Source organism: Syngnathus scovelli, chromosome 19 (assembly GCF_024217435.2).
Source record: "Syngnathus scovelli strain Florida chromosome 19, RoL_Ssco_1.2, whole genome shotgun sequence".
Taxonomy (NCBI): domain Eukaryota; kingdom Metazoa; phylum Chordata; class Actinopteri; order Syngnathiformes; family Syngnathidae; genus Syngnathus; species Syngnathus scovelli.
In genome coordinates this window covers 3279799-3302464 of record NC_090865.1, presented here as the reverse complement: position 1 = coordinate 3302464, position 22666 = coordinate 3279799, and the positions used below count along the sequence as shown (strand labels likewise).

At 45.1% G+C, this 22666-nt stretch overlaps 2 protein-coding genes across 13 annotated transcripts; both read left to right on the top strand.

Annotated features, from left to right (window-relative positions):
• Positions 1-799: 799 nt before the first annotated feature.
• LOC125987147 (MAP7 domain-containing protein 1) lies at positions 800-14049 on the top strand. Of its 8 annotated transcripts, none has more exons than XM_049751273.1 (18): positions 800-1150; positions 5195-5401; positions 6142-6210; positions 6371-6391; positions 7519-7682; positions 7740-7848; positions 8226-8330; positions 9563-9682; positions 9874-9998; positions 10503-10645; positions 10932-11173; positions 11348-11630; positions 11700-11880; positions 12742-12846; positions 12929-12979; positions 13052-13106; positions 13177-13395; positions 13490-14049. In XM_049751273.1, the coding sequence occupies exons 1-18, from the start codon at positions 1084-1086 to the stop codon at positions 13498-13500; spliced, it is 2277 nt and encodes a 758-aa protein (XP_049607230.1). In that variant the 5' UTR covers positions 800-1083; the 3' UTR covers positions 13501-14049. The 8 variants fall into 8 exon arrangements, with proteins under 8 accessions (XP_049607230.1, XP_049607227.1, XP_049607228.1 ...); XM_049751270.1 differs by having other exon boundaries at positions 801-1150; positions 9850-9998; XM_049751278.1 differs by lacking the exon at positions 800-1150 and adding an exon at positions 2941-3339 and having other exon boundaries at positions 9850-9998.
• Positions 14050-14361: 312 nt separating this feature from the next.
• Positions 14362-22174, top strand: thrap3b (thyroid hormone receptor associated protein 3b). Of its 5 annotated transcripts, none has more exons than XM_049751267.2 (12): positions 14362-14706; positions 16075-16217; positions 16312-17022; positions 17577-18185; positions 18270-18436; positions 18573-18681; positions 18769-18844; positions 19447-19610; positions 19679-19925; positions 20031-20186; positions 20753-20782; positions 21067-22174. In XM_049751267.2, the coding sequence occupies exons 2-12, from the start codon at positions 16102-16104 to the stop codon at positions 21286-21288; spliced, it is 2607 nt and encodes an 868-aa protein (XP_049607224.1). In that variant the 5' UTR covers positions 14362-14706; positions 16075-16101; the 3' UTR covers positions 21289-22174. The 5 variants fall into 5 exon arrangements, with proteins under 5 accessions (XP_049607224.1, XP_049607222.1, XP_049607225.1 ...); XM_049751265.2 differs by having other exon boundaries at positions 19405-19610; XM_049751268.1 differs by lacking the exon at positions 20753-20782.
• Positions 22175-22666: the final 492 nt, after the last annotated feature.

The following is a 22666-nucleotide window of genomic DNA, read 5'->3' as shown; positions in this document are numbered from 1 at the left end:
ACATTTATGTTAATAATTAATTAGATTGTCATCACAAATCATATGAATGACATAGCAGATAATGCCTTGTCACTTTATGTTCATCTGAAAAATGGCCTCACATTAGCATTCAATTAGCGTCCATATGATCCCAGCACTTTCCTGTCATTTTAATTCATTTATGCTCCAACTTTAGTCTATTGCACAATTCTACAGTTATAAACAGTTAACTTGGGCTCTAGTGTTGTAATTACACCGACTTCACAACATATAAGTCACCCTGTTTTCAGCTGCTCGAAATCATCTGATGGGTCAAACCATTCCCTGAGTTAAAAGAAGAAAAGTGCTTTTCGACAAACTACAATCTGCAAACTAAATACAACGTATAGTGAATAAAAATATTGCCATGGTTATGTTGACATGCATTTTTGAACATAAATGCATGCACAAAAGAAGAATTTCGCGTGCCCGAGCACATGGTAAAGTCCAGCTTTCCGGCATGCGGTTTTCTCAACGATCAATTTCGTGAAGTTAATCACAGCGTGCAAGGATAATGACCGGAAGCCGTAAATTACCTTCAAAATAAGATATATTTTAAAATTTCAAAATTCACCCTTACCTCCACTACAAGTAGATCGATAATATATTGTCGAATAAATATTTTTATATTTAATATTTGAATAAATTTTCTGGATGCAAACATGCCATGTTGGGATTTAAGATGAGTCGCTTTTGTGAAAATGCGCATGAGGCCTAAAACTTTATAGTGAACACCTCAACCGGAAAACGATTATTTTTCACCTAACTTGACCAAGTTGCAGTTGGCACAACTAAGGCATTTTATTCCCACTGTGGATTTTCCACAGAAGACGCGTTACACGCGCCTAATGCCAATTAGCGAAACACTAATGTCACTTTACATTGTATAAAGCTTCCGCGTCGTTTTCAGTGGGCATTAATCGACTTCTTTTGGTTTTGGTGTCGCTTTTCCGCTTTTCCGTTTGGATTTTAGAAAGGGCGTGTTTGGGCTGAATCAGGACCGGGAGTTGCAGCTCCTGTACTTGGGAGACTGGTGAGGAATGACAGCAACTGCAATCCGCCTGAATGGACGCAATGGATTATAAGGATCTTGGACATCATTTCGACGAGAAGCTGACACTGACAGATAAATGTGAGTACACAGGACACCACACTGCATTAAAATAGGTCATGGTGCGTTGTAAAATAAAAGACTTGTGATAGTGGCAGCGGAAATACTGCATTGTTTTTTTTAGGCATAACATCTCTGCAAAACGTGTAAATAAATAAAAAATAATCCATCATGCTGATGTCTATAAAAACACTTCTCACCCCCCACCGCCTCATTTCAATAAACAAGATGGATCATAAAGCTGGAGACAAACATCTACCCTTCATCTCCCCTTGACCTGTGCATCTTCATGGACGATGTCACCCCCCTTCCCCTCCCCCTGTCTCCAGCAGACGTGCATTACCTTTATTACTGTTGCATGTTTTTCATGCGTGGGTGTCCGTCCATGCATTTACTAGTGCTCAGAGGAACATCACTTAGGAAGAGAGAGAGAAGACATTTATCCTTTTGGACTTACGGAGCATGATAACTTCATATTTCATGAAGGTCCTAATTCAAATAGTGTCAACCAGCCCCCCCACTGTGATGCTTTTTCCTTTTCGTGTTATACATGCTACTAAATGCGATAACTTGGTTTCCGGGCCTTCCACCGAGAGCTCCAGTACGTTATCAGGAATGTGACATACCCCGAAAAGACAGGCACGCTAGATAAACTGAAACATTCTCGGTCTCTCTCTCTCAGAGTCTTAGTCTTGTAAAAATAGCAAAAGGGGAAAACAAAAGAAGCGGATCCCAACCCATGGATTGTTTGCTTTTTACAGCTTGGTGTGTGTGTGTGTGTGTGCAGGCCCTGAATGGCCGTCATAGTCCCAAAATGCTAGACGAGTCCAAACAATGATGTGATAGTGGTTCATTCAAACCCTGATACAGATCTAAGTATGACCAAAGAACTTTGGACTGTTTTCTTGGGAGGTGGATGAGTTCACTCCCTAAGGCCCAGTATGGGAAAAAATTGCAGAGTGTGAGTGGTGCAGATGGAAAAAAACTTTCGACCTTCTGCGGCGTTGCCCTGGAGTTAGGATCTCAGTTTTCGGTTAAACACAGTAATGAAAAGAATCACGAGACGTCGACTCACACTCCCTTTTGTCCACATTGCTCCCGAGCTATGTTGACGTAATGTTCTTGGCTCGCTGTCAAGATCACCGCCGGTCTGGAAATCCAGTCTCAAAACCTTACATTGTGTACTTAGGAGTACAAAGTCCACCATTTTGGGTCTAAATGTCTTAAATGTATGTGAATTGAAGTGAAGAGCTTTTTTTTTTGTTAGAATGTCTGAGAAAGTGCTGCTTGGAGGGCGAGACGTAGAAAAGGAGGAGACCAGAGCTCGTCTCTAAGCGCCGCTCCACGTCAGCGAAGCCGAGAGCAGATGTTATAAATCTCTGCCATGACGCCCTCGCAGGAAAAGGAGAGGAAAGGGCCTCCATTCTCCAGGAAGGAGAATGAAAGAGCTTCCTGAGGGCTTACGTTCAGATTACTCATGTTTCCCCTCCTCATTCTCTTTTTCGCCAGTTCAAAAATTGCCATTGATGTTATTAATCCTGTTTGGGGGGGGATTATTTCAGTCCAAATAAACCCCGTCATCGGAGAGATTAGCCATTGTGGCAACGGGCGCGTACATTTTAATTCGGAGAGACTCGTCGATTATTTAATATATAATGGAGAAGTCGTCTGGCTAATGTGGATCAAATTTTTGGTTCTCTGCAGTAACTAAGATGTTTGTGTTGATGCTCTGACCTCAGGGGAATTGCAAACAGATGCAGCAGCACTGTGTGTGTGTGTGTGTGAGGCACTTCCAACCCTGGTTGTCCACGCAATCCCACCACTGCAGATTCTATTTTTAGAATATAGATGTTGACGACCATTTACTGTCTTCATCTGCTTCATTTTTTTTCGTGGACACGAGCTCATGATGAGGTCACGTCCGAAGAAATGTTGCAACTTCTTGTTGAACCTCTTGCACCACCTTTGGCCTTCCCTTTAGTCTCCACGTGGAGAAGCAGGAAAATATGAATAAGGAATGAATCATCTATGATTAATTCCGTGCTTGTGTTGCAGCTCTGTGACTGGGTAACCCATTTCTTTGTTTAAAGGCATCTGGAGAGACTTCGTCTCAAAGGAGTCACATCCTGTCTTCCTCTTCCTCACACCGAGTCTGTTTTGACTCTCGCAAGTGTCGCCGTATGGACGCCTCATGATCACCCAGATCTAAAGTTTGTTTTCCTTCTGGAACTCACTGACCTTTTATTTGTCACGAGTCGCAGATTAGGCAAAAAAAACCGGACCCGCTAATTGACAGAAAAGAAAATATTCAGGGAATGTCACACTCTCAGCTGCCTCGTTGTTGTTGTCCTCAACAACTCGGGAATGTTCTTCCACTTTTCACCCCCCCCGGGGCGTGGACACTTGGGAGCATTTCCGTGTTTTTAATATACACACAGGAAGTGCTATCAGGGAATTCAAATGTACAGATTTGGATTTACTTGCCTCCATGAAATAAATTGAACTAGTAGGTGGCCGTGGCAATTTGCTGCATGCTATGTCGAGTTGTTAGATGCCTGAGATTCCTGAGGTGGTCTGACCCAGATATAACAACACACGCCAGTCATTACTGATTTTGGCGGAGTTTTAGTCTGGTTGCCTCACAACTAACACCATCCTTGAGTAGGCGAGTGAATCATCACACCAGATTTAGAATCAATAAAATATGTTTATTTTATAACGGAGCCAAGAAAAAGGTCACCTGGAATCTGGTGGAGAACTTTTTCACATCTTTTTTAAATCATCTTGTTTTTGTTTGCCGGACTTAAAATCTGGCCGATAAACCGTCTGTGTTTTTAAAAAAAGATTCCGGGAAAGAATGAGAGTGTAACATGAGCCGTTGTGGTCGAACTCTAATTCTTGTCACCGCAGCTTCAGTTTAACGTGGATGGTCCAAGTCTTATTTTCCATGCTTTGTTTCTTGGTCTCGGTTCTTTTGGTCAACTTTCTGCAAGGTGCCTGGGCAGACGCTTTGCCCCTTTTATGGCCGACATTCTCTGTATGGTGCCCGTCGCTATTTATAAACGCAAAGTCTGTCACAGTGGCACAGAAACCTAAGATAGCAGACAGGGAGGGGAGGGGGGGAGCGGGCGTGTTTGAGTTTGTCAGTCGATCACGAGGGTTTGCTGACACGTGATCCCATTTTTGTTGGTCATGTTTGTTTTGTTGTGTTGACAGGTGGAATGATTTCTTCTCGGGTTGTAACTTTTGGTGAATGTTCTTTAAGATGACCATGAATGGAGTGTTTTGCTAGCAGGAAATTAAACCTGCTAGCAACTGGACAAATCTGTTGCAGCCTCGCCCTGTCATGTGATGGACGGTCGTCTTCTTGCGCCATTGTTTTGTTGCTTTATGTGTCTTATCGCCGGGGCGCCTGCTGTTCTTTATGGGTTTGTAATTTTCTTTGTTTCCAGTATAATTCAAAATTCAACTATATAACTACATTATGTCAAACTATATAATCTTCTCAAATTTGGAGAAGGACAGAAATGACTTCTAGCTCGCCGCTTTTTTTTTTTTTTCTGTCTCGCCGTAAGAAATTGGATCCAATTTAACATCCCACGATTCCGCCTTATTACCGTACAGTAGGGTGCGTTGGAAAGAAGCCCGGTGTTAATCTGTAATTTATGTCTTTGGCCGGGTCCAAGGAGAGCGTCACTCTCCATCTGCCCATTGTTGGCAATGTGAGAGGAGAGTTGGCCTTCAGCCTCCCGACGTCCATCTTTATCTCCTCGCTGGTTTTTTTTTTTTTTCATTCCAACAGTCTGTTCATAACAATAAGAATAAAAAAATAAAGGGTAAGGGAGGGGGCGGCGCAGTCTTGCCGCAGACGTGTGAGTGACGTGTGAAAGCGAAGTTAATGATTTCTAATGAGGTTGGAGTGTTGATGATAATGAAGCTCCTGTGAACTCCTGAGGTTTGATAGTAAAAGTGTGTCAGCCACGAAGGAAGCAAGCCAGTATAATCAATACTGTCAATAATGTTGCAATAAATAAAAAAAATCTATTTTCTTTTCTCTCTTCCCAGCTCTGCCCTTACAAGGTGACATCCACAATGGAGACAAGTGTTTAGGCAGCGTGTTTCTCACGCCGGACGACTCGGCCATCACGGACCTTTCTTGCAAGACGGAGTCGTGCACCAAAGCAGAAAGCCCCACCGAGACAGATGCTTCCTGCAAGACAGACACGTCGGCTCCGGGCGCCGGCTCCGCCAGCCCCCCTCGGCCCAAGAAAGGTGACTGCTGGTTTTACGTAACCCGGTTTTCCAAATGAGAGGCACGACAAAACAATAACAGCGGTTTAAGCTTTAATTGCAAACAAATTTTCATAAATATTAAATAAAAGATATAATTAATGTACAAGCAATTAAAAATAAAATTTTATGTACAACACTTTGCAGCCAAGTGACAACCCGCAAGGTCACTTTTTTGTTGCGTAAATAAAAAAAAAAAGATGAATAAGCATTTTTATTTACTGTAGGTGCACCAACAACACCAGGCATTTTTTGGCCCATGTTGTTGGAGATAAACTAAAGCCCGCATGTAAAATGCAATGTGTGAGACAGTTACGTAATTTTCTACTCTGATGTCGATCAATTCATTCCCGCCAGACAGATGGCTTTGGGCAAAAGCCAAATCATTTGTCGCATGCAGGTTGGGGGTTGACTGGGGGGGGCACTTTTAATGGCATCTCACTGGGACGTGGCCTGTTAATGTATACTGTACATCCCCATAACAGAGCCAAGGTGGAGAGCAAGAGAGAGGCAGGGATTAAAATCCGGTTGCCATGGTGATGGCGCTAAAGTGTCGCACGCTCTGATTCGTCCACATACATGGCATACATATCGGGATCAGTCAAGCAGCCATTGGCTAAAAGACGCAAAAGTGTGCAAATCATTACAAAATATTATTGGAAGCAAGTCAGGCTGCTTCGACCTTGAGAAATCCTCAAATTGTCGTGTGGCGTCTTCCACAGATTCCATGAACTCCGAGCAGCGGCAGAAGCTCGCCAAGCAAAGGAGGGAGGAAAGAGCCCGATATATCGGTGAGTAATAAACCCGATTCACGAAATGCTTTGTGCACTACTCAAGTCGATGCATGTTTTTTTTTTTTTTTTTTTTAATTCCGCCCTACTTTATTCTAACCTCTTCCCTGGCTCTCTGTTATTGACGTTTCTTATTGTTGTCTCCTTGCATGGCTTTCAGAAGAGCAAACGCAGTTGCAAGGTAAGGCGCTTTACTAAAACCGTCAGTCGCGTTCAAATCATTCAGAAATAACAAAACTGGATTTTTGGGGGTGGATTCACTTTCTGAGATTTGATTCATTTGATTTTCATTTTAACCTCAAATGCATGTTTCACATTTTGACACTATTATGGCCTTGACTGGAAAATTAAAATGATGCCGGCCTATGATTTATCATTTGGAAGTTTTTTTTTTTTCTTTTCACAGACAACAATGGTATGGGTGGTTTCTAATCGGTGACCTCTGACCTTTTGAGTGCTCTCTTAAATGAAGGACCAGAAAATTTATGTCTGTCATCCTCCCAGATGAATGTTATGAAGCCTTGGGCGAGCCACCATTAATGCGATGTGAAACCAGGCCTTGCACACCGATTAGATTTAATTAGCATATTCATTAGCATTGCTAGTGCTGTCGCACCACAGTTGGAACGACATCTTGGTTATCGCCTTATGCAAGATTTATTCCACGCTGGTGGCTCCTATTGTGAATCAATATCAACGCTGAACTGTGACCTCAAAAACTACTTTACAATTCAGACAAATTTTGGTCCAAATAAAAGAGGATCTGCTGGCGATTTTTCCCGAAGCCTATAAATACAAACCTAAGCTTTAACTTAATGTATTTTTCACAATTCTGCAGTAATCCTCCAAGCATAATGGGATTTTTTTTTTTTTTCCCCCACCAGCAGCAATTGGATTACCAGAAGGAGTTTGTCGTTGCCAAACACTGAACGGGAGAAAAATCGCATCTTGGCGTGACACTGCGAAATTCCTCAGGACTAAAGCCACAAAATATTTTTAAATAATCTCATTCGGTTCCTGAATTGACATGAGGCTGAAGGTTCAAAAGCAAGCACAGCTGCTCTCCAGCATGACAAAAGTTTAATTGAAAAGAGCCCATTGCTGTTTAATTGCTCCCCGACCAAATGAGCCGTGGTCGTGTACAGACTTGCATCTGCTCAAGCAGTCTTTGAAGCACGGCGGGGAAACTTCAACAATTGCTGTGGAAAAAAACGTTCATCTGCTTCCACTCCTCAGGGCACGGCAAGGAGAACATCTTGACTAGCTTTGTAAAACCTTGAAATGACACACCTTTTTTCGTGATAACAGCGGCAAAGAAAGCCCAGTGGCTGGAGAAGGAAGAGAAGGCCCGGCGTCTGAGAGAGAGTCAGCTGGAGGACCGCAGGAAGAAGCTGGAGGAACAGCGACTGAAGGCCGAAAAACGCAGAGCTCTTCTGGAGGAGAAGCAGAGGCAGAAACTGGAGAAGAACAAGGTCAGTTTCACCTTCATAGCGCTTGGAACGTTCTGATTTGCTGTCTTTGCGGCGCAGGAGCGATACGAGTCAGCCATCAAGAGGTCCACCAAAAAGACGTGGGCCGAGATCCGCCAGCAGAGATGGTCTTGGGCGGGTGGACTCAACCAGACTTCCCGTAGGGAAAGTAAGTTTTGGGAGATAAATGTATCGGCATGGTCACTTTGATTGAAGAAGTCGTCCAAGTGACGCAATTCGAGGAAATGTTCTCAGAAAACGGTTGCGAGGGCGGAGTACGCATGACGTCAGTGCTGGGAAATTGTCTTGCGATATGGCAACTTTCATTTCGAACTGGCCACCAGGGGGCAGAATTTTTTTCTTCTTCTTTCTTCCTACTCCTTTTACTGACCCCTCCCCTTACTGTTCCTCAAAATCTTCCCCCTTTCCACCGACCCAGTGGGAATTTATTTGACCCCAGGCACACGGGTGGGTGGCCCCCCTTTTCTCCAGAGCAAGGGCCGACGGTGTGAACAGATGTTGTGTGTTGCGTTCTCTCCGGTGCAGGCAGATGTTCGGCCTCCACGGTCAACTTGCCGAGACAGGTGGACCCTGTCATTAACAACAGGCTGTCCAAGTCCTCTGCCACCCTGTGGAACTCTCCCAGCAGAAGTAAGGACGAACCAACGTCAATGTCCGCCAGGCTTTCCTCCCTCCTCATCCCGCTCCACCCCCCCTTCCCCACCTCTCTGATTTTTGGGTTTTTCTTTGATTATTATAATCGTCGTGTCTGGTGACCTGCCTGCCTGCCTGCGCTTGGTGATCGGTCATTGGCCGCGCACCCCCCCCTCCCAAAAACACTCTCACGGTCTCTCGTGCGCATCGTGGTGTTTTAATTTGACTTTTCATTTTGGTTGTTTTTGATTTCCGTGCATTTTGGGTCTTCTCATCTTTGAAGTCATAGCACCATGCCTCTTGAATGTCTCTTCACGGCATTTTCATGTGGTGTCTCCCTCCACCTTTCTGTCGGTGGCTCCAAGTTGGTGGTATCGGTGTTGGTGGTCTCGGTGGTGCGATGAACTTTTCTGTTCATGAGCAGTGTCTTCATATTGAATTGTGTTACGACATCATTTTTAAAAAAAAAATGTTTTCCTTACATGACCACATCCTTCAATCTGCGACTCCAGATTGAACGCTACTAATAATGTCGTGGCATCTTGTTCCAACATAGTTGGGCCTCTTTGAGGCAATATTTTTGCTATTGTGGTGCGCTAAGTCAGCATGCTAATATGCTTACTGGGATATTAAGAACATAATACTGTTTGTATTTCTCCATCGAAGACATTTCCGATATGAAATATCTGATATATGAAACACAAATTAGCATATTGCGAAATCATCGGTGAAAAGAGTGTGCTGACATTTCCACATGGGCGCAAGCAACACACTACCCACACAAAACAGTCAGCAGCAAAAGCGGGCCTCCTTCTTGCCGCATTGGAGAAAGAGGAGAGGAGGTGGCGGGTGGTACACGGCGGTTGCCTAGCAACAGGAGGTAGTCGTTTTATTGGCTAGTCATAAAACACACGGCGAAGGTGACAGCATGTGCTCTTACTGTAAACGGTAGTTTATGATCCCCAAAAAGCAATTTACTCGTGAGGAGCAAATATGTTATGATTGCGGCATTTAAAATACATTTGGAAATGTCAACATACCTTTTTTTTAATTGTGGGTAAAATTCTGTACGGTATAAAAGTCTTAAAATTTACTAATGCTTACAAATATGAATGTATCATAGAATAATAATAATTCATACTTGGGTTTATTTCGTGAAAAGTGCAGCGGGGACAATTGACGTGAGGATTTGACAATGACCCGATATTGACGGCGCCCTCTTGTGTCAGCCCGCAGCCTGCGTCTGAGTCCGTGGGAGAGCAGGATCGTGGAGCGGCTCATGACGCCTACGCTGTCCTTCCTGGCTCGCAGTCGCAGCGCCGCCACCCTCCTCAACAACAGTGACTCTTGTAAGTGTGTGTGAGTGTGTGTGTCACTAAACCAGTTGTGTTTTTGTCTCCGTCTGCATTTAACAATGACTTACAAAGAGTCTTAAAGTTTTATACCAACCTGCATGGTGTGTAAATGTGTGTGACCCCTCCACCCCTCTATCCCTGCATGTCTACACACTACTCAGACTCTCATCACTGCTCCCGCTCAGCTTCAGCCAGCCCGCTCAACGCCTGCTCCCACCATCCCCACCAAAACTCCGCCGAGCGCTGGAGGCACTCCTCCGCCAGCACGCCCGACATCACCCAGCGTCAACGTCAACGAAACTTCACACCGGTAGGCACGATTTGCCGTATTGGGAACGACTTTCCTTTCTAAATATCTATTTGTGTTCTTCGGAGTAAATTGCAAGATCATTATGTTGCCAGGCAACAAGTGGCAGCTCGCTTTTCCTTATTTTGATTTGTGATGCAGTATATTTTTTTAGTACCTTTCACAGTTGGATAACTTGGTTCATTAATATTTCTGATTTACGTGGTCGGTGTCCTCATTTAAAACAGCGGCTCAGTAAAAATACATTTGCCCGCCGGCCGCGTCTTCTTACAAACAGCAAAATGAGATCAGTCGGAGTGCATTTGTGTGTAAAAGATGAAAGCTCGAGAGAGAGCGGCTTCACCCTCAAGGCGAAGTACGATGGCGAGATGATCGGAAAATGATATGAATAACAATTGTTGAAACTTATTTTAAAGCTGATGCGAACAGAACTTGCGGCTACGTCTGTTGCTAGGTAACCAGTGGATGATTCCATCCGATTTAATGTTTGTTTGGGCTGTTTTCAAGGTTGACAAAAAGAAGAAAGAGAAGAAGGACAAGGAGAGAGAGAACGAGAAGGAGAAGAGCGCGCTGACAAAAGAGAGAGTACAGAAGAAGAGACAGACGGCATCGCCCGTCACAATTACGAGGAGATCCATGCCAGAGTCCAGGTATTCCAGCAGAGATGAAAGTTATTTATTTTTGGAGTCGGGTTGTTTTGAACAGATGGTCCGAGATGCTCTCATCTGAGTACTAAGACTGAACGGGGTTTTCGCAATTGATGCTTTTTTTTTGGTCCCTCGAGTGAGAGAATGGTGTCAACACAAAGCGGAGTTCCGCTTCCACTTGACCTAGTTTTGTTTTATACACAAGTGTACCTGGAAAGTCAAAACTTCTCCTGACACGGTGACAGTCCCATTTCCTTTTGAGGTCATCCGTGCTTCTTTTCTATCTCAGCACCCCCAAGCCAAGAACCAGACCTCCATCACCCGCTCCTCCCAAAAGTCGTCCCTTATCACCTTTGGTACCAGCGCCGGGTTCCAAGACGCCCACGGGGAAGAAGACGCCCCCTCCTGGCTCCAAAACCCGACCTAAACGGGCCCAGACGCCCGCCAGGTTGCAGGCCCAGACGGTCACCACGGTCGCCGTGGAAACCAGCCAAGAACCCAAGGTGTCCAACGCTTCAGAGGAGAAAAAGGGTGAGTGTGGTAACCATGGTGACAAAAGCCATCCTTCAAGGTGGGCTTCAGGTTTTGGCTGCCATCCAGATTACGCAGCACCATTTTATTGTGTGCTTTTAGTTGATGTGTTTACTGTGTCATTATTTAGTGTCACTTGCCTTCTTCATAATACATCTCCATCCTCTCCTGTAGACTCCCATAATGCGTCAGCTGCTACCCCAGCTTCATCTCCTTCCCCCAACCCACCACTTGTTGAAGCCTCCCACGGGTCTGTGCCCAAAGAAGAGCTCGCCACACCAGCTGCCTCGCCCGCAGTCAACGCCGCAAGTAATCCGACCGCGGCGCCCAGCAGGCCATCAGCTGGCACCAACGACCCCGAGGAGGCCGCTCGCGTCCTGGCCGAAAAACGCAGACAAGCGCGGGAGCAGCGGGAGAGGGAAGAGCAGGAACGCCAAGAACAAGAGCACAAGAACAGGTTTGGCTGCGTGCCATATTGTAATAGGAGTTCCGATACGGCATGTCTAAAATGCACGATTCCTTCCAGAATCCTCCGGGAAGAAGCGATGGCACGGGAGGCGGAAGAGCGGAAACGCCGAGAGGAGGAAGCTCGCTTCATGGCCGAGCAGCAGCGTCTGAGGGATGAAGCCCAGCGAGCTGAAGATGAGAAGGAAGCCAAGGAGCGGGCCAAAGCTGAGCAGGAGGAGAACGACAGGCTGCAGAAACAGGCGGGTGCTTTAATGAATGACGGATTTAGCTTTTTTTAAATATGTGGCAGTCCAGCTGAGAGCCCCGTTGGACCATCTGGGAGACTTAATGCATAGAACCATGGTCCAGCCTGGCATCTGGGCAGATTAAAAAAAAAGGGGGAGAAATACAGTATGCAAGCCGCTGTCACGGATTCGACGTATCACGCGTGAGCCCTAATAGTCAGAGAGGCCCCTTGTCTGCCCGGCCACATGCCAGCTGGTGACCTCCATAATAGCGATGAGTGGCGGCTGAGGGAGCCATTGTGATGGAGGAGATAGTGACAGGCTTGTGTCTCCTTCACTGAACGCGCCTGCGGTGGGCTGATGGTCAGACAAGCAGAGTCAGTGTACGACGCTAGCTCTCGGCTAGCCTATCCTTGACTCCCCTTTGCTCCTTCAATGGAGCCATTGTTTTACATAACAGTGGTCGAGATTGGCTGGAATCTTATTTATGGGCATGTGAGAGCTACCTGCCAAATTTTGGAGCCTGCTGGAAGGATTGTAAATTTGTTGACGTAGCTTATTTCAGGATATATGTCTGAACCATGTAATAGAGCTTATTGCTTATGTACTGTATCTATAGAATTGCTAGGGCCTACAGGACTGCCTGGTTATATACCGCCCTCTGGTGGAAGCTTGCAGCAATTATTTTAGAAATTTAGGCCAGAGCATGAGACTAAAGACATATTTTTACAGGAAATAATGAAATGTTTTTACTATTTCAAGAAATAATACGAGGGGGTCATAAAAAATGCATGAAAATTAAACAATGTAGCAAACCAAACATGTCATTATGTCGACAGGCGTCTTACAAACTGTTTCTTTTTGACCTAATTACAGAGGGAGGAGGCCGAGGCCAAAGCGCGCGAAGAGGCCGAGCAGCAGCGCATGGAGAGAGAAAAACACTTTCAGAAGGAAGAGCAGGAGCGACTGGAGAGAAAGAAGGTGGGGAGAAGCATGTCCTTAATGTAAAAGTCCATCCTTCATCTTGAGGAAAGCGCAGCTAAGTTTTTTACTGTGTGTGCAGCGTCTCGAAGAGATCATGAAGAGGACTCGCAAGAGTGATGCAGGAGAAAAAGTAGGTCGAACAAATAAAACCTGGTGTCCTTTTGTCTCATTCTTATAAAATCCTGTTTTGTGTTCATTACAGAAAGATGTAAAGGCATCTCCACAGGTTAATGGAAAGGACTCAGACCTCACAAAAGGTATCTGACTCTCTCGAATGATTATTTTCCATGTCTGGATTTCTGCCACAATAATCGATTTTGGTGACAGGTGAAAACCTGCTGAGTCCCGCCGCCAGCGGGTCAACTCCGGTCGTGAACGGAGTGCAGCCTGACGGTCACCAGAACGGCGTGTCGGCCAACGGCGAGTTCGATCAGATCATGCAACGGAGCGGCGGCGCTAACCCGGCTACTCCCCAGAGTGGACTGGTGACGGGAGGAGAGCCCTTCCTGATGAAAACGGGGCCTATGAAATCTCAGCATGTAGCAGGTATGTAATCAGCAGTGATGATGGACGACAGCATTTACATGGGACGGATTATTATTATTATTTTCTCTCTGCATTATCTCCTCTTCTCTTACAGAGGTCCTGTGAGTCCCCCCCATCCATTCATGGACTCGCCTTACGTCTCCGCTTCAGCATATTCATGCTACATCACAACAGCTTATACAGATTAGAACACATAAAAATAATGTGTGCCAAAAAAAAGCAACATGCCTGTGCTGACTCCATGACACGTTAGGACAAAGGAAAGGGGAAAACACACGCTCATCTAAAAGAATGAAAATATACATATATAATTCAGTATTCTCTTGTCTTCAACAGAAGTTCCGGTGCAAGTTTTATTGACATGTCACATGCACATTCTTCGACAGTGCACCTTAAAGATGACTGAATTTTTAGAAAATACAGTATAAGACCTGTGGGGATAAAAAAAAAAGATTTATTGTTTGACAATGGTTGTTATTATTACCGTCGTTCTGATATTGTTAAGTTGAACAATGTGCGTTTGTCGTTTTTGTCTTGAAATGTTGAGTTATTTAACATGAAGAGCAGACAGTGTATGTAAATGTATAATGAGCCTGGCTGCCTATAGGCCTCCTGTCACAGGGGATCTGTGAAATAAAGCTTTATGAAAGGGAAGCTACACGTCTGCAATTTAATTTTTAAGTTGAATTTATTTATTTACTGTGCAACTTAAACTCAGATTCAGATCGCATTTTGAGGAACAGGAGCAGTAAAGGTGAGTTTTGATTTGTTTTAGTTTTTATTACAAAATAAAAAAATATTGGCAACAAATAATTAACATTTCTTAATTCATCCAAATTATATTTATTTTAAATAATGCATTTTTTAAAACTGTGGATGAATCACCAGTTTATTTTAAAAAATTAAATATTCTACTCATTTTAACTTTTATCATTCGTCACTCGCGTTGCAACGTCACAGAAATCTCGCGACATTTAGATCGATAGCCGTCCACGAGCTTATCAGTCGACGTTCGGAGATCGTTCGAATCCTCGACGTACACGAACTGCTAGCGGATAGAAAAAACATGCTTTTATTTCATTTATATCTCTAACTTGAATTTGCTTGACAATCCGATCTTCAATTTGGGACGTGAAGGAGCCGCTTCATTTGCGTGCGTCGTCACGTAGCTGCTGCTAGCCTCGCGCTAGTTAGCTTCTTTGCTAACCATCCATTTCGGAAAAATACAGGAAGCAGAGCACGCACGAAGCGCGGCCTAGTAGGTTGCTCTCCACGCTCAGACGCCAGTGATTATTCTCAAAATCTGCACAGGTAATTATTACACACTTTTTATCTATCAATCATCTTGGTAAGGTATTAATCTGCAACAGCTAACTAGCCAATAAAAGGATTATCAACGTTTAGTCAACGTTCGTCTTGAACGCGCTTAACGTTGCGATCGGGGGCGGTATTGGCGAGGGAATTAAAAAATCGAATATATGTCAACATGTTTGCTTAAATGCATTATTTTTGTTTAAAATTTCAATTAGATTATTCCTCATACGTTTAATCTAACAAGGTACCTGTTCTTCAATCTCTGCAGCAAGTGGCAAATATAGCTCAATTGTTGTTTAATGCGTGCAATACTTTCATTTATACAATTTATTTTTGTTAAGCATAGTGAGCTGTGATCAGATTCTCATTAAAAGCTATTCAATATCTTCTTGGCGTCAGAAAAACGTCCTTAGCGTGGCCTGTAGTGAATCTTGTTGGGTGGTAAAGTGGTATCAAGTAATTTGAGCTGCTTCTTAAAACCCTCTTGGGGGAAATCGTGTATAGAGATAGAAAGAATCCACTTCCCGTTCTTTTAATGCTAAATGGAGCGTTAGTGTTTGGTTACATCCATTACAGCGTGTGAAAGCCTTTTTCTTTAATCATCCGATTTCAGAACATACAAACTAACTGAAGGCCTTACAGTAAGTGAAACCACTGGTGTTGTGCATGTAAAACAAAGCAGTCTTGTCCGTGTGTAAATAATAAATGGCGCTTGTAGGCCTTCTCTCACTTCCCAAAATGGCCACTCAACGGGTTCATCTACTCGGCAACCGATGCCTTGTAAAGGCCAGTAAGGGTGCTTTTAAATCAAGTGGTTGGTCTTTCTTGTAGATAAAAATGGTTTAAGCGTCATGGCAACCAGTGTGAAACCCATAGCAACCGTTTGTTGTCTCTGGACATTCTATTTAAATGCAAATATTTGCTTACTTGAATATTGCTACCGTGGGATATTTTTAGTAATTGATTTTGATGTTTTAAATGAACTTGGATTAAATCATCCTGAAGAGCAGCACCATTCCAACTTGTGTGCTGCACACAGCACATATTGTGTGGATTGTTGCTGCAGGCTAACGTCCATGTGTTTGCATGTTGTTGCAGCTGCTGCAGCATTTCTCCGTCCAACCTGTTGTCCTTTCTATGTCATCATCACACGGGTTTAAAATGTCCACACCGTTGAAGGCCATGCAAGCGTTGTGATGAAAACTAAGAACGAAGAGTTGTTTATTTAAGCGCGTTTATTGCACACCATTTTAACCTTTGCCCTCGTCCGAGCGGTTGACCTCTCTTGTTGCACATTTGGTCGGCAAATAGTGCAGCATTGATCGGCACTTTTCACATAAATCTGTTTCTGTTCTTTTTTTCAAGGATATTTAATCTGAAATAAGGGCTCAGATGGCACCATACTCTCCTTCCCGCTCCAACTCCAGATCCAAGTCCAGGTCCAGATCTGTATCTAGATCTCAATCTAGAAGCCGCTCTCGCTCAAGATCCAGAAAGCGTCGTTACAGGTAAGTCACACCTGAATGTTTTGTATCACAAATTTTCTTTGAAAGCATAAAATTTATTTCGTTGTGGCCTTTTCTTCTTTCCCTTTTCTCTCAGCTCTAGGTCCCGGTCCCGCTCTCGTTCCCGCACACCTATGTCCTACCGAAATTATCCCTCCCGGGATTATCAGAACAACCGGGGCTACAACCGCGGCTACAACCGCGGCTATCGGAGGCCCTTCCACTTCCGCGGCCGCAATCGGGGCTATTACCCTCGCGGTCACTACCAGAACAGGGGAGGCGGCTATGGCTACAAGTCTAACTGGCAGGGCGGCGGAGGCGGCGGCGGCTGGCACGACCGCAAACGTGACCAGGACAACCGCTCGCACAGCCCCAGGAGAGGGCGCTCACGCTCCCACACGCCAAACAAGCGCTCGGCCAGCCGCTCGCACTCCCGCCACTCGGACCGCTCGTCGTCCGAGCAGTCGCATCGCTCGAGGGCTTCCAGCACCTCCAGGTCACGCTCGTCCACCCCGTGCCCCCGCAACAAGGGCAAACCCAGCTCCAAGATTACAAAGGAGAAGCAAGGAGATAGTCAAGCGGAGAAGCCATCCGGAGAAGGCACGGTGATCGAGAAAGCCTCCGGAGGTAAATGGATCGACTACGAGGCGGGCCGAGGCGGCTCCGAGGCGGCTCAGAAGGAAGACGCCGCGTCTGCCGACAGCCCCCCCAAATCGGGGCAGACGGCCTCCTTCGGCGGCTTCGGCTTCTTCTCCAAGGAGGATGCCAAGTCTGGAGAAAAGATGGTGATCTCTGCTGCCTTCAAAAAGTATGTGTGTTACACCATAATGGGATTCCTGCTTTCTTTATTTTCACAGCAACTTGTGCAACATGTCATTTTTCTTTCAAATATTTTAGCCTTTTTCCAAAGATCATTGGATGAATCATCAGTTTAAAATGGAATAGGACTGACTCCCTGATTTTAAATATGACAATTGTCCTTTGATGTGCACTGAGAGGAACTTTATTGAAATCCCCACGTACTTAGAAAGAAGCGCATTACGTGAGTATAAATACTGTCTCATCGTCTGTCCTATTTGCCGCGGGGAAGGCCTTTTGCCCCCCCGCCTCCCACCCCCCCGCCCCTCCCCTACACATACGATGTCACTTTTGCTCAGACTTTGCTGCATCGCCTTTCTTTGCTTGTTGACCAACCGCCACCGATGCTCACCTCTGTCGTGCTTTGTCATGGTGCATCAATTCTTACGGGTGGTTTGGTTTGGCATTTGGGCAGAATAAAACCAGTCACCCCCCTTCCCTCCCTCCCCCCCGACCGTCAGCGAGTTGCAAAGTTCTCTTTTAACGCTCGCTTTGTTTTGTTAGGTTCTTGGCCGAAAACAAAAGCAAAAAGCAGGCCGCTGAGAAGGACGATGGGAACGAGAGCGAGAAGAGCAGCACCGAGAGAGATCAAGAGAAGGGCATCAAGTCCGGAGACGTCTTCAGCATCTCCATTCCGTACGTCGACGCCAAGGATGACAAGACCTTGCCGTTCTTCGACGAAGAGGAGGAGGAGTTCCTCAAGTCGCACGGCTTGAAAGACCGAGACGCAGACGAGGACGGTGCGGGCAAATCCAACCCCACGCCACGAGACATCTTCGGGAAGTGGGGCGACGAGCCGACCTATTCCACCTCCTACCCGTTGCTGAAGGAGAAAAGCCGCAGAGATGAGGATGCGGAGACCTTGGATAAAATGGTGGAGGAGATGTATCAGAGCCGCAAGCACAGCAAGAAAGAGGAGAAGGCCAAGAAGAAGGAGAAGAAAGAGAAGGAGAAAGAGAAGAACAAACGTAGTCCCTCCCCAGCTGTGCCTTCCAAAGTCAAGGACAGACCGCTCTTCCCCGGGGCTTTCCCTCGAGAGGAATCTCCCGCACGCCTGGCGTCATCCAGGGAGGATTTTGAACAGAGAGTGGCGTCTTTGGAAGAAATGCCAAGGTACGCCCACTCTCATCCACTGTTGAGCGCTGACTTGTTGTGTCCTCCTAAACCTTGGCCTTCTTTGTTCTTTTGCTCTCTCAGCTCCTCTATGGCTAAGAATCGCCTCACGGCCAGAGATCTGGTGAATCCCTCGAAGAAAGATTCAGAGTTCCGCTCCATCTTCCAGAATATTCAGTCCAGCCAGCTTCGCAGCAGCCCCGCTGAGCTCTTCGCTCAGCACATAGTGTCCATTGTGCATTACATCAAAGGTACAGTGCTGTGCTGGCCAAGTGCGGCTCGCCGGACTTCTTTTCACGGCGGCCATGATGTTAGCGGTGACCACAGATGTGTCCGAACGTTTGTTATGATACCGCCTTCACGCTCGACGTCTCTTTTGTTTCGCAGCTCAGCACTTCCCTTCTTCAGAAATCACTTTAAGTGAGCGCTTCGCCATGTACCAAAGAAAAGCTGCAGAGGCAGAAATGAAGCCAAGGAAGAGCCCCGAAATCCACAGGTGGAAGGAAACTCGCAACACTTTGAACACAATGTCCCTCTTATTTCTTTTTTTTTTAAAATGTCCTCTTCTTCTCTGGTCTTTCAGGAGAATTGATGTTTCCCCCAGTGCCTTTAAGAGGCACTCTCACCTGTTTGAGGAAATGGAGGAGCCCAGTTTCAAGGTGACCTGTCGTTTAGCAACTTGACCCATTTTTTTCCCCACAGCCGGATTTGAGACGACCCAAAACGGCCCGTGTTCAGCTTTGTGCTTTTCTTTCAAAGGATGCATTTTTCTAAATCAAAAGAGCCCAATTGTGTATTGTAAGTGCCAAGCGAGCCTGCAGCCTATGAGATATGGTTATTGATTGGGTATGTACCAACCCCCCCGAGCAAAAGGCTAAAAGGAAGGGAGTTATGATCCTGAGTCCAAGCCTCTCATGGGACGCTTATCAATGCCTTAACCTTGTAAGTATCTTTCCATGAAAAGAAACTTGAAGCTACAAAACTACTGTCACGTTAAATAATTCAGCTTAAATGATACATGCATGCGCCTGGTTTCCATCACTTCTTGTTTTTATGCTCAACTGTAACTGAAATTACACAGCAGGTTGCATTTAACTGTGAGTACCTGATCTCGGCCACTAGGGGGATACACCAAATGGTGTGAGTCAATTGGAAGTGCATTTATGCCAAGAGTTCACCTCGCCAAATTGATAGTAGTTTGATTTATGTTTCATAACAGGCTTCGGGGTCTTTGCTCACGCCCGCGTGCCTTTCGCTGCAGGATTCAAGCAAAAAGTTGAAAGGGGACACCATGGACCTTCGTCTGGACATTGAAAGGCGTAAGAGGTTTGCCGGGAAGGAGTACAAGCGCGAGGCAGGCCGGAGCCCAGAAGGCTCCCGGGAGAGGTCCTCTGAGAAATCGGGGAAGCACCACAAGAAATCCAAGTGAGTGGCAGGGAGATGATGTGAAGGTTTTTTTTTATTTGATGTGTTCTCACCTCGTGTCTTTGCAGGAAATCAAAGAAGAAGCGTGACCGCTCGCCATCCTCGTCCTCTTCCTCGTCCTCCCCGTCCCCTTTCCCGTCCGCGCCGCCACCGTTCCGACCCAAGGAATACATGGCAGGAGACGGGCCGGAGCATTTTGAGGAGGGCTTCTCTCACAACCGCTACCCGCCGCGGGACTACGGGGGGGACCGCGGGCACCCGCGGGAATTTGAGGGCCAGCACATGGAAGGCCAGAGAGGCAGAGGCCGCGGATTCGTAAGTGATTGCGTGCGCTCGCTTGCTCTTTTCTTCTCAGCGAGTGAAAGTCGAACAAAAGCGGGAACGTCCGATCGTAATCCGACTGGCTTCCTCCCGTTTCAGTTTCCCAGAATGAGAGGACGAGGATGGAACAGGGGCAATTACCCAGGCAACAACAACAACAGCAATGGCAACCCTGCCAACATGAATCCTCAAGTGCGCCCCCCAGAGGAGGAATGGGATCCTGAGTACACACCCAAGAGCAGGAAGTATTACTTGGTGAGTCACAATGACATTAAATCTCGACATGGACTTTGAATGGCTTCTTGGCATTAGGGCTGGGCAATTAACCCAAATGTAATCAGGCTTTCGATTTTGACCTCTTAGGAAGAACGGAATGGAAGAGTGTGATTGTGCCGAGCGGCGCCGTGTATTTGCAAGTTCCCAGCGTATCCTGAATTTTCTACTTTTTTCATTATTCTTTTTTTTTCATTTGAGATTTTACTGTGAAGCTAAACGCTTGAAGAATGACACACGTTGTATATTTCAATACAAGACAAAACCATTGCCAGTGCTAATGCTGAAGTCAATATAAAATCCTTTTACATGACAAAGTTTTCATCGGATTCTGAAAATGATAAACCTTTAAATAATAAAATAAAGTATTGACATTCAAACGCTGTTGAAACACATACACGGAAATAATGTAACGAAATTCAAAGGCCCATTTTCTTTCCAATTTGTGAAAGACAATTTTATTAAAAGAAATCAATCCCAACTTTCTTCTTCTACTCTTGTTTGATTGTTTGTACTCCTTGCATGCACGGCACCACACTGCCCCTAAGAGGCCAACGCGCGCACAGCAGGATCAGCCGGTATTTATTTTTTAATTGATATTATCCTAGTAGTATTCTTATTTGTTACAAATTGATTTTCTGTTTGTTACTGTTATCGTTGAGTTTTCAACGATTCCATTTTAATGTTGTACAATGTGCATCAATCGTGATTTCAAAATTGTAATGATTTCATCATATAATCGCCCAGCCCTACTTGGCGTGCAGATTTTTTTTCTCCTGTCAAATGTTCCATTGCACTTAAATACTTTTCATCCCCTCCCAGATTGATCTCATTCTAAAGTTTCATCCTGTCTTGTTTCTAGCATGATGACCGCGATGGCGAGAAAACCTGGGTGGACAACCGCGGGCGCGGCCGGGGGTCCTTCATGCCCCGCCGGGGTCGCTTCGTGTACCGCAAGGGCGGCAGCAGCCCCAAGTGGGCCCACGATATGTTCCAGAATGCGGAGCAGCCCGAGATGGGAGAAGACAACATCGAGGCGGAGCATAAAGATGCCAAGAGTGCTGACGAAGGCCTGAAATCCTAAACGGCCAGTCGGTGTGTCCACAAGTCGGTGCGCTTGTCCCCCACCCCCCACCCCCACCTATATCTCTCCTCTCTCCTCATTTCATTCTCTTTATAGATCAAGTGAAGAAGTCGGTTTAAAGTTTTTATGTCATGTGTTCGATAACCCGAATGGTTTATTGTTGAATACTAAGGCGGCGGCGTTAAATAAACGTGAGAAAAAAATTACAAAAATATTTGTGCCTTAGATGACTAAAAAAAGGAAAATACAATTCTACGTAAGTGTTTTTGCGGTTTGAAACGGAGGGAGAATTGTCCCCATTATATCTTTTTTTTTTTTTTTTAAGGGGGTCCTGCTGACATCTTGATGTTAAAACTGCATGAACATATTAACGCTTCTCTCCATGGGACCAATCAATAGTTGCAATTTGGATTTAAAAAAAAATATTTACCCCTTCTCAAAAAAATGTTTTAGCACCCACTTCATTTGTGAATATATTAGTGTTTCCATTTAAAAGTCAAACAAACTGTTTTGCTATAGACATAAAAATATAGATACTTGCTCTCTCGGTTTATATGTCATTTTAGCAAAGTAGCTACCTTTTTATTTGATGTAGTTTTAATTGACAGGCAGAAGTTGCGTAATTATGTACACAGTTATAAATGTTAAATTGTTGTAATACTTGGGGGTAAACAAGTTGAACTATTTTGGGGGGGTGAAGGTAATTTCAGTTTAAACTCGTCATAAAAGCGGACGTTAAAAAAAAAGTAGGCAAGATGTTTTCAATCTGTACGCAACAACTGTGGATCTGCGGTTCTTTTTGTTTAATATGAAGCTGACAACTTTTATATTGTTGAAGAGCTGTCATGTTTGTCGTTTAATTTTCAATAAATGTCCTTATCTTTAATTTGGGAAAGAAGTTGTAAGAGTTCTATTTGGGATGAGATTGGACATCCTAAATCATGTTAGGTGCTCCACTTACTGCATAATGAAGCTTTTCATGGAGAAGTGCTTCTCTGGTCTTTGCCAACAGAAAGTTCTCCCGCTCTCCAGACTTTGCTCGGATCCACTCAGAGAAGCTCGACACAGTCTGGCGAAACTAAAAGTCTCTTTCATAGAGCTAAACAAGACGTGTCTTTACTCGAGAGCCACGTTGTTGGAAGGCTGCTGGGAATTGTGCGGAAAGGGAAACACGGAGCGTCGGGGTCAGTGACACTAGCCAGTGGGAATGCTGGGAAAACTTTTTTTTTTCTGGCAGGAAGTCCGCTGGAATAAATGTACCCAGACAGACCCATTTTGGAAAACTTGTGGTCTTAACTAAATGTTTATTGGCCCACTTTATCCTTTATTTTCTTTTATGGTGCCCTTATAAGGGGATGCTCAGGACTTTTCAAATTTA

Bases quoted from the DNA above. Each gene is read 5' to 3' on its own strand.
- LOC125987147 (XM_049751270.1), top strand. From the start codon at position 1,084: ATGGACGCAATGGATTATAAGGATCTTGGACATCATTTCGACGAGAAG. The intron at 1,151-5,194 runs GTGAGTACACAG...CTCTCTTCCCAG, and splicing joins GCTGACACTGACAGATAAAT to CTCTGCCCTTACAAGGTGAC. The intron at 9,999-10,502 runs GTAGGCACGATT...GCTGTTTTCAAG, and splicing joins GTCAACGAAACTTCACACCG to GTTGACAAAAAGAAGAAAGA.
- thrap3b (XM_049751265.2), top strand. From the start codon at position 16,102: ATGGCACCATACTCTCCTTCCCGCTCCAACTCCAGATCCAAGTCCAGG. The intron at 18,186-18,269 runs GTACGCCCACTC...TTGCTCTCTCAG, and splicing joins TCTTTGGAAGAAATGCCAAG to CTCCTCTATGGCTAAGAATC. The intron at 18,437-18,572 runs GTACAGTGCTGT...TTTGTTTCGCAG, and splicing joins CATTGTGCATTACATCAAAG to CTCAGCACTTCCCTTCTTCA.